Source organism: Epinephelus fuscoguttatus, linkage group LG3 (assembly GCF_011397635.1).
Source record: "Epinephelus fuscoguttatus linkage group LG3, E.fuscoguttatus.final_Chr_v1".
NCBI lineage: Eukaryota > Metazoa > Chordata > Actinopteri > Perciformes > Serranidae > Epinephelus > Epinephelus fuscoguttatus.
This window is the reverse complement of record NC_064754.1, coordinates 2,994,660-3,005,615: the sequence shown is the minus strand read 5'-3', so window position 1 is coordinate 3,005,615 and position 10,956 is coordinate 2,994,660. Positions and strand designations below refer to the sequence as shown.

The window sequence follows — 10,956 nt, the reverse complement described above, 5'->3', positions numbered from 1 at the left end:
CCCTGACGGCCTGCTCTGAGGGAGGAGGAAGCCGCTCCGCCGGAGCTGCGATGGGGATTTGAACGCACCTCCGCGAAGAAGACAGCGCAGCACGGCCCGGCTCAGAGCGCAGCGGGCGGGTCCGCCTCACTTTAACCCCCCGGTTTGGATGTACCCTGATCGGATTCGGCCTGCTGCTGACTGAGCGGTTCGTTGGGCGGTTGTTGCTCGGAGCTGGAGGCCGGGAGCAGGACAGCGTCTGCCCGGGCTGCTGCTGCTGGTGGCGGAGTGTCGCCGTCGGTCGGTTCCCGCGGAGAGCGGAGCGGAGCCTGCAGGGACCTGCTGCTGCTGCTGCTCCTCTCTGTGTGTGTTTGTGCCTTTCTTTTCTCCTCCGCGCCTGGACTCGCGTACACACGTTACACACGGGATTAACTGATTAACGCTCCGGTACCGGGGAGTTGGATGTGTGTTTTGCCCCGCAGGAGTCACCTGGAGTCCGGGCGGAGAGACGGGGCCGATGGCGCAACGGGTGCGTAAAAATCAACTTTTCTTGGAGCGCAGGGAGCAGATGAGTGTGAGGACGGGTTGGTCTCAGCTGCACAAGTTTCATGTTCAATACACTGAGTTCGGATCCGTGGAAAACAGTCAGCTAACTATATTTCATTAAATTGACACAAAACTGAGAGGAAACAGGATTTAAACTATTTAACTGATGAATAAATTAACCTTGATGTGGAAACAAAATTAATTTAATTAAATATTTACCATTTAATCTCAAAGTGTAACGAAACAACTTTGTGCGTGCGTAAAAATAATCTATTCAACTGTTCACAGGGAGGATTAAAACTGGAATTCATAGTTTTCTTTTTTTTTTAACCAGCTTCATATTAACAGATTAAAATAAAAACATTTACACACTTTTCTAAAACTTTTGTTTGAGTAAATAATAACGGCACTGACACAATAACGGAGCTTTCATTAAATTCACTTTACAAAAAGTGAGCAGAGAAACAGAAAAATAAAAGTCAGCGGCAGGAGACCGTTTACACAAATATAAAATTATATTTTTGATAATAAAGTTGCTGCAGTTTGTAGAAACGCTTCAGATTTATGAGTTTATTTTGAATTTTAGGCCTTAAAGTTTTTTTTCAGTTCATACTTTACACTTGATTTATGACCAGAGTTTTCAGTTAGAAAGAAAAATCAGGATTATTTTATTCCAACAGTAAAACTTGTGAACTTTTAAAACTTTTATTCACTTTTTTTTTCTAAATTTCTAAACTAAAATGAAGTTCAGGACTTTGACGTCAGCAGAAGCAGAGCTCACACAGAGCAGATGATTTGGGCTCCGGCTGCACGCGCTGTGTTTCGGCCGTTTTGAGCTTCAGCGGCGGAGAATCAAAACCAAACATTTTATTTTGTTTGTTTCACGGCTGATAAAAATCTGTTGAGCCGGAACTGATGGAGCTCCACACACACACACTCCAACAAAGTCACTTTTCTGAAGTTAAAAGATTTTCTAATATTAACGTTTCTTTTCTTCACTCTGGCGGCTGTTTGTCGAGGTCAAAGTTTAAACTGCGTTTTATTGATTACTGATCAGTGATCGGCCTAATCCCCACACAGAGACCTTTAATGAGAGCTCCTTTAAAACTTGATTATATCATAAAAAATATTTAAATGATAAATATCTGGCGTATTGTTGACCTGATTTTGGTCACAGTGGGAACCTGTAGCTGCTGCGGTTAAAAGAACAGACACTTTAAATAATGAAACAAACAGCAGCAGCAGATTTGTTTTAAACACAGAAAAAGAATAAAAGAAACAAGACGTGCTGGGTATTTAAATAAAAATAGAATTTAATTTTTGCCTAAATCACCTTTTGGCTTCAGTAATGCAGTTTTTAAATTTAAGAAGTTTATTTAAAAACATCATTATAGAAATATTATAGAAATATATTTATATTATTTTTGAAATAAAACTAAAATCATATTTTTGATTTTGAAATTAAAACGTATTTTTCCTCACAATGACTCTTTTTGTCTTGTTGCTTTGGAGATTTAACGTTTTACAGTATTTTTTTTAATGAGTGTGAGTTTATATTTCAAATATGATGAAATAAAATCACATAAAGACTCACAGACACATTCTTTAAAAGACAAAAAGGAATTAATTGTTTCAATTAAAAACAAACTCTTTTTGGCTCAAATAAGTTTTATTATTTTACCTAATGTCAGACTGCAGTTTGCATTGTTTCAACTTACGACAAAATCTCTGTTAGAAAACACTGGGATAAAGACGCAGACATAAATATACTTGCAATATAGTTACAATTTTTATTTTCTTTTTGACATAATAGATTTTTGCTGGGACACTGAAGTCAAAGTTTAATAAAGTATTTAAGAGAACAGACAATATGACTGTAATTCAAAATAAGTATCTGCAGAGTGCAAACTGATATTTACACACTTTATGTTTATTTCAGAGACGTCTTGTTTTAACTATATAATAGTTTTTGCATCTGAATGCGTCTTACTTTAAAGTGTTCATGTTATTTTGTCCACCCCCTGTGCAGAGAATTCCCCGGGTGGAAGCTTCAGGTTGTTTTTAGACAAAGTTAACAAGAAATTTAACGTTTTTATTTTCATCATTTTATTTGAAAATTGTTTCTCGTTTTGCTTTTGTATCATTTATGTCCAGGGACATATTTTAGAAGTTTAACAGTATTGATCATGTCAGACAAAATAAACAGGAGGGTGGACAGAATAATAGGAACACCTGCATGGTGCAATCAGAGACATCTTGTTTTAACTATATAATAGTTTTTGCATCTGAATGCGTTTTACTTTAAAGTGTTCATGTTATTTTGTCCACCCCCCTCTGTAGAGAATTCCCCAGTGGAGTGACTTTGTTTAGTTTCAGGAAGCTTCAGGTTGTTTTTAGACAAAGTTAACATGAAATTTAACATTTTTATTTTCATCATTTTATCTGAAAATTGTCTCTAGTTATGCTTTTGTATCATTTATGTCCACAGATGACGTTTAAAACTCTTTAACAGTATTGATCATGTCAGACAAAATAAACAGGAGGGTGGACAGAATAATAGGAACACCTGCACGGTGCAATCTTAACACACAGCCCTGCAACAAACAGAGTTAATGTCAGAGACGCCTTGTTTTAACTTAATGAATGTTTTAAAGTGTTCGTCTTATTTTGTCCACCCCCCTCTGCAGAGAGTACCCAGTGGAGTGACTTTGTTTAGGTTCAGGAAGCTTCAGGTTGTTTTTAGGAAAAGTTAACATGAAATTTACAGTTTTAATTTCCATGATTTTATCTGGAAATTAATTTGAGTTTTGCTTTTATATCATTTGATTCCAGGAGTTTAAAAGTTAATTGATCCTGTGGGGCAAAATAATAGGAACACCTACATAATGTAATCTTAACAAACAACCCTGCAACAAATGGAGTTAATGCCAGAGACGTTTTAATTCCACTGTGTTGATGTTATTTTGTAAATCTCTGTATTTATAGTAGAGTCATTCGTCTGCTTCAGAAGGTTTAAGGACGTTTTATTCTGAATAGTCAGTCTTTTATTTTGATCATGGAAAAAATAATCTCTGGGGAAAAATCTAAGATTGTCAGAATACGTTTGAAACAGACTGGGTGTTTAGAAGTGTAAAAATATGAATAATTTCTCAGAGCATCACAGTGTGTGTCACATTAGAGGTAATAAACAAAGGGGTGGACATAAAAACAGAAACACCTGTAGCCTCGTTATTATTTTTGTTGTTGACATTTAGTGTTTGTGAGAGGCCTTGACTTTACTCTAAGATCACTTTAAGGCTTTTGTTCTATTAGATTTAATTATATTTGCATGTATTGGAGATGTTCTGTCTTTTATATGTTCATTATTATATAGAAAAACACCCACTTTGTACTTTTACAAAGTAAGTTGGGAATCTTTTTGTTTAAAGAAATAAAACCAGTCTTGTTGGCGTTTGTTTTTCTGAAATTAGCAATTAATTTTACACCTGTTGATGTGAGTTTGTGACATCACTGATTTTAAATTCAACTCACGTTTAAATAAAGTCCAATAAATGTCTTCACCCTGCTGTAAACGCTGCACACAGTTTGACATCCTTTAACGTTCACATTTATCTGCGTTTCGACCTCCCCTGAGGTCAGCGGGCAGCTCCTACTAAAGAGGTCAAAGGTCACTCATCTCTTATCTCTGTGTTTCAGTATGAAGACCTGGCCCACTACGGGCTGGAGGGGGTGGGCGGGGTGTACGGAGACCCACACCAGCATCACCACCACCATGCCGCTGCTGCCCGCTCTCTGCAGGCCGTGCACCTGGCCGCCGCCGCCGCTGCTGGGCCATACCCTCCGCACCAGTACGCCCAGTCCACCCACACCAGCAGCAGCATGGGCGCCACAGCTGGGGACACCGTCAAGAGGGACAAAGACGCCATTTATGGGTATGATGAGTTTACTGACACTGTAAAACATGACAAAAAAAGACAGGACAGATGAGGACAAAACAGCTCCTCTTTCTTCTTCTGTGAAAACAGATTCTTGGTGTCGTTTCATGTTTGATTTATCTGTGTCACTGTTTGGGACGGCGTTACGAGCCGTGCCATTCCAGGCCGAGCTGAACCAGAACAGCATTGTTTGTGTGTGATGAAGTGAGGCCTGCTGTGCGTTCATAAGGAGGTCAGAACCAAACAGACGACTCAACAGTGGTGGAAGAAGAATATTCAGCTCCTTTTATTTAAGTTAAAGTACATTAAAAATACTCTTTGACAAGTGAAAGTTACTTCAGTAAAAATATGTAAGTATGAGCAGCAACATGTAATCAGAGTATCCAAAGTTAAAGTACTCGTTACGCAGAAAAATGGCTCCTGTCAGTGTTTTATTGTCTTCTTATTACATCGTGTATTATTACAAGTGCAGGTTGAGCTAATTTTACCTGCAGCAATGCACTTAATGTTATAAGCTCATTATAAGTTTTGTATAAAATAACGTAATCAATCTGACTACAGCTGTGAAAGACATAAAGAAGTAAAAAGTACAATATTTCCCTCTGAAATGCAGGCTGTAGAATAAAAGTCAAAAGTGGCATAAAAATAAACACATGAGGTAAAAGTGCTTCAAAACTGTACTTGAATACACCTCCTTAGTTAAATTCCACCACTGCTGCTCAAACACGTCTTTCTCTGTTTCTCTCTAATGTAACAACAGCAAAGTTCAACACTTTCTAAATGTTACAACCAACAAATTTAGAGCAAACACACACGAGACTTTCTTCTTTTCTAATAACGTTATGTCCAACCTGTGTAGTCAGCTCCTGTCAGAAAATGTAATAGATTACTCCTTTAAAAGCATGACTTCAGCTTTTTAACTTGCCACAATCTTTGAAAATGCAAAAACATAAACACTAGTTTTGGATATTTGTCGCCTGTCGGAGCAGCAGGATCCTCTCTGCTCTGTGTGCAGCTGCAGTTTCTCTACTTGTTGCATCTGACGTTCAGCTGCACTGTAAAACCTTTGTCAAATCAACTCACCTTTTAGTCAGTTCGTGGTTGATTAATCTGCTGATTATTTTCTCTGTCACTCTGTTCTACACTTTAATTGTTTTGTCTGTAAACTTTCAGAAAAAAAGTGGAAAATGCTCATGTCCAAGAGCCCAAGGAGACATTTTCAAATTGCTTGTTTTATCTGGCCAACGGTCCAAAACCTTCAAAGATCCCATCATGTATGATTGAGGAAAGCAGCAATTCCTCATATTTGTGAAGCTGCAACCAGCTAATGTTCGACATGTTAGCATAAAAAAATAAGTGAAACACTTGGGGCAATTACATGGACATTAATAACTTGTTTATGAGGCTTATCCCAGTTCTGATCATATTGCGGATATGGTATGAACATGAGCACCAATAAGTCGAGTTATTTATTCTCCCTGTAAACATTTTGATTTCTCCAGCTAGCATATTCGGGTTTCACATACACGGGATAATGTGATAATGCTCAAACAGATGAACATAATACTCCAAAAACCTGATCTTAACTGGGTTATTCACGTCCATGTAAACGCGCTGATAAACGTTCAGATTCAGCTCTACTCTCTGTTTACAGAGGCCCAGTAATCAGATTACACCCAATCATCAGAGTACACCATAACCCCAGTTATGGGTTTCCTGTCCAAGTTACAGGACTCGGTCCTGTTAATTTCTGCTGCCTCGATCAAACCAAATCTTCGCTGCCAAAAACTGTTTGGAGTTCCTCAGGGTTCAATTCTGGGGACTTTTGTGTTTTCACCAAGACGACATTATTCACAGTGCATCAGGGAATTTTCTTACATTTTAATGCTAATGTAAGTCAAGTTGACCTGTTTGATAAAACATTTTGACTTTCTTGTCACCACAGGACGGGATGTATAAAGCTGGATGTCAAATTATCTTCAGTTAAATTGAAACTAAAGTTGAAACAACATTTCTTTGAAAGAGCTCCTTCTTATTTCATGTTAATATGGAAGCAAAGAAATCTGGGCATGACTTGAGATCCAAGCTTTAGTTTGTTGTGACCAGGGTCTGAAATTAGCACCTGAAATTGTCAGGCCAGTCGGCACTTGAACATGAACATGGAAAACACACGACTGAGACACGTGTAGTAAGGTTAGCGCTTGATTGTATAGAGCTACACACATTTGAAAGTCGCTCTAAGCTGCTTTATATAAGCTATCCTGTTGGTTGCAGAACCTTATTCGTTCTGACAAAGTTCATCTTAAAAATGTTATATAAATATATACATTCTATTTTTTGTTGGCCCAGGCTAAATATTCTCTGTGTGATTTTCACATGTAGTACTTATATGTGTGTGATGCAGGTTTTTGTGTGACTTGATTTTCTTTCTCCCGTGCAGTACTTGTGCATCAGGAGCAGCTGCTTTGTGTTTTATTACAGATCCAAGTTTTACTTTCTCCTTTATATTGCTTTTTTAAATATATATTTTCTCACTCCCCTCTGGTGTTATCATGCAGCAAGTTTTGGTTTTATTTGTCCAGGTTTCCAGATTTCTTCCTTCACACCATAACTATGTTTGTTTTCCACTTATTGAAAGTGAACTTTACACTGAAGAAATATTCCCTATAGGCTCTTGTTCAGAGTGAGTGAGGACACTTAAGAGAAGCGATGCAGTTTCATGTTTTAATTGTAATCATTTTTATGTTTCATACAAATACTTTTCCATTCGACCCCATCATTAAAGGCTGGAGACAGAGATGTAGGGAATCTCCAAACTTGGGCAACTTTCCACTCCTTTAATTTGGTTCTTTTTTAATTTGTAAAAGTGCTTTGAAAATTATTTTACTGAATTTAAGGCCACATGAATGTTTCTCATAGGGGCGGCAGGAAACTTGTGTTACAGTCTGAGCTGATCCCTCCTCTTCCTCCTCCTCTTCGTCCTCCCTCCTCTCCTCCTTCTGTCCTGCAGACATCCTTTATTCCCCCTGCTCGCACTGATTTTTGAAAAATGTGAACTGGCGACCTGCACGCCGAGAGAGAGCGGTGTGGCCGGAGGAGACGTCTGCTCCTCAGACTCCTTCAACGAGGACATTGCCGTCTTCTCCAAACAGGTACAGAAACACATGTTTTATCCACGTGTCAGAGTTAATACAGAACAGATCTGCAGGATCATAAAGGGCCAGGGCCGGATTAATCCTGCAATGAGCCTGCGGCTAAAATGAGCCGTGGGCCCCCAGTGACCCCCCCAGTTTATCCCACTTTACCTGCGTTGTGTGTTTATTAGTCAGGGTACCTGTGGATCCTTAAAAAGTCTTAAAAGACATTAAATTCATTAATCCTAAAAGAAGGCCTGAATTGGTATGAAAATGTCTTAAATCAATTTTTCAGAAGTCTTAAAAATGTTTGAGACATGGGAGGAATGATTTCATGAATCCTTTTTTTAGGATTGTCAAAATGACATGGTGATTTTGATTAATTAATCACAGAAAAAAATAGTGTGTTTAAAAAAAGTAACGCTGATTAATCGCGTTCCGTGGTGCCCTTTGACCCGGTGCATCACTGAGGGCCACAGTCCCCCAATCCCAAATGAATCCCTTTCAGACTCCATCAGGTTAAGAGCTAACCTGATGGAGAATTGGGACACCACCTCCCCTCACGTGAACGTGCAAAACCAAGGGGAAGGGCTAAGACAAGGGCTAAGGGGAAGAAATGGAATTGGTTCTAGGTCTGTAAGGGCTTAGGGCTTGAGTCCATGAGTCTGTAAGGGATCCATTTGGGATTGGGGGAGTGTCTTTGACACATGATGGAGGCAGACAAGACAACGCTGCTTGGCCCCGTGACTGGAACGTTTACATTTAAATGACGTCCAGATGGAACTGTTGATAGGAGCAGCGTTCTCTGCAGTTTCTGCAGGAAGGAATTTTCGTACATTCGGAGAACTTAAAGTCTGAAATATCACCTCAACACAAAGCATTTAGCAGCGAACCTGGAGCTCCGAGCTAGCACAGCCTCTGATGCTAACGCTAGCAGCCAGCATCGTCACGCCACACTTGACCAGGTGTTCAGACACAAACTGAATAAGTCTACCTTGGACTGCAGACCAGGTTCAGCAGTAGAGGACAGGCTAACAATTGTGTCCAAAAGCAGCAGCTTTATTACGACACATCTGCCAAAACTCATTTGAATTGAAATTTTTAAAAATACTTCCACAGACATTTGCAATTGATTTAGTTTAATTAATCACATTACAAATTCAACCTAAATGGTCTTTTTAACCAAGCTTTTATGGCAAGGCTGACATTGATAAAAGGAAATCCTTGAGGCTCGCTCGATGTGTTTTATGCAATTGGTTTTTCAAACCCGGCACGTTGGATGTCAAAGCAGTGGAATCTGACATGCAGAGTGAGAAACATAAAAAGCCAAAAAAACAAAAAACAAAAACTACCAACAAACATCTGGTATTTCCTGATTCTGTTCCCCCCTCGTCTCCGCCACACCTACAGTGTTCATCTTCTTTAACATTCAAAGTACATCTATCATACATCTACATCATCTATTTTTTCCCCTGTGTTTTATGTTACACTTAGCATTTGAGGAAAAATGTCCCACCGTCATTGATGCTGGAGACGATCATGTTTAATTTTGGATAGTGTAACATCGGTCTTAAATATTATTATGTGTGCCCTTAAAAAGTCTTAAACCTTTAAGACCTCTGCACACTGAGTCAGTTTTTGCGGATGCACTTTTATAATCCATCATCTGAAAAAATTGTTATATACAAAAACCTTCCATATTGAGCCCGATGTATGGGCGGGCGATATGGCCCTAAAATAATATCACAATATTTCAGGTTTTTTCTGCGATAACGATATTCTTGACGATATGACAAATTAGTTAAAAAATATATTATTAATTTAAGAAGATAGAACTGCAACAAAATAAGTGATATAGTTTCACAGTTTGCTTCAAATATTCAGTAAAAACTAAAATGATCTCTCATTTCTTTAGTTTGTGAACAACAACAGTAACTCAGAGTCAGATTCAGATTCTGTTACAATATTAATAGATCAACAAATTAAAATCTACCGCAAATTACACATTTAAACAGCTCCCAAATACAAAAAAAAATATAAATCAACAGGTGATTTCCTTCTTCCTTCTTTTATTAAAATCCTAAATGACTGAGTTGTTTTTTCCCCTTTCAGCCATGCTTCTTGTTGCCGTGGGTAACAGTATGACATCATTATGTCAACAAGTCAAAATATTTATTGTTGCATATATGCAAATAACTCGGGTTATAATAATATAATAATAATAATAATAATATAATATAAATAGCTCGGGTTATAATGGTTTCATTTTTAATAGGATATATCCTATTAAAAATGTAAAGACACATTTGCTCCTTTGCTTCTTTCCCTTGGAGTTATTTATGTGGCCGTCACTGCTCTTTTTCCTTGTGTCTTGCATTTGGCACCGCAGCTGTATGAAGGGTCTGAGCTGTCCTCCCGCTCTGTGCTCACACTGTCGCCCTCTCTGTCAGTGTGCGATCCACATCTGAGTTATGAAGGTTCCTCAACCCGCCACATTTTCTTCACGGCTTCTGAAGGAGGCGAGAAACACAGGGAATCAAACCTATTCCGAAAGCTTTAATGACGGACGAAAGTTTCAAACTCCGTGTGCACACGTGATGGACACAACATGAGGTCATATTTATTTTTAGACGTGCAACATCTTGGGACTCAGTGCGCAAAGGCCTTTAAGCTGTAGGACCCTGATTAGTCTTTTTTTTTTTACAACACAAAAAATAGAAATCTAACGTAACTACTTAAAGTAAAAGTCCTGCATTCAAGCATTTACTTTTTTATTATCTGCAAAGTAAAAGCATCAAAAGTGACGTTCTCTCTGTGCAGAATATACATTTGTGAGCAGTGGTGACACCTGTTAGCGTTAGCTTCAGTCTTTTGGCATGGTTCCCGTTTTAAATCACGTCAAGTGGACACATTAAAAAGTCAGCTGGAGATTTTCAACCAACTCATGGAGCTAACATTAGCTTAATTAGCTAGCTAGCTGCAGCTAATAACATCTTGTTGCGGTGGTCTTCATTTCAGCTTTCAAATTCCTCGATCACTGGACAAAATGAGAGTTGGCTTCTGCCTGAAATCAAAGAACTATTGTTTCAAAAGCTACTATGAATTTTGATTTTGATAAATCTGCTGCCGTTGTCATCGCTGGTTGGAGCTTAAATGATGACAAATGATTTATCGCACAGTTCCCCCCGAGGGTCCGGGGCTCCAGGCCGGATGGTTGTGTTGTTTAATGATTAGAACTCTTTTTTTTTCTGTGTCCAGATCCGATCAGAGAGGCCTTTATTTTCATCAAACCCAGAGCTGGATAATTTGGTGAGTCAGTTATTATTGTTATTATGATTTTAAATACTGTAATGTTTAAAATA

At 38.5% G+C, this 10,956-nt stretch overlaps 1 protein-coding gene across 1 annotated transcript in view; it reads left to right on the top strand.

Moving 5' to 3' along the window:
* meis1a (Meis homeobox 1 a) overlaps nt 1–10,956 on the top strand; it is a 76,103-nt gene continuing 65,147 nt past the window's right edge. Inside the window, exons 1-4 of the mRNA XM_049572556.1 lie at nt 1–508; nt 4,222–4,457; nt 7,471–7,612; nt 10,853–10,903. Coding sequence (XP_049428513.1) covers nt 497–508; nt 4,222–4,457; nt 7,471–7,612; nt 10,853–10,903 — 441 coding nt within the window. The 5' untranslated portion in view covers nt 1–496. The remainder of the gene's footprint in view (nt 509–4,221; nt 4,458–7,470; nt 7,613–10,852; nt 10,904–10,956) is intronic.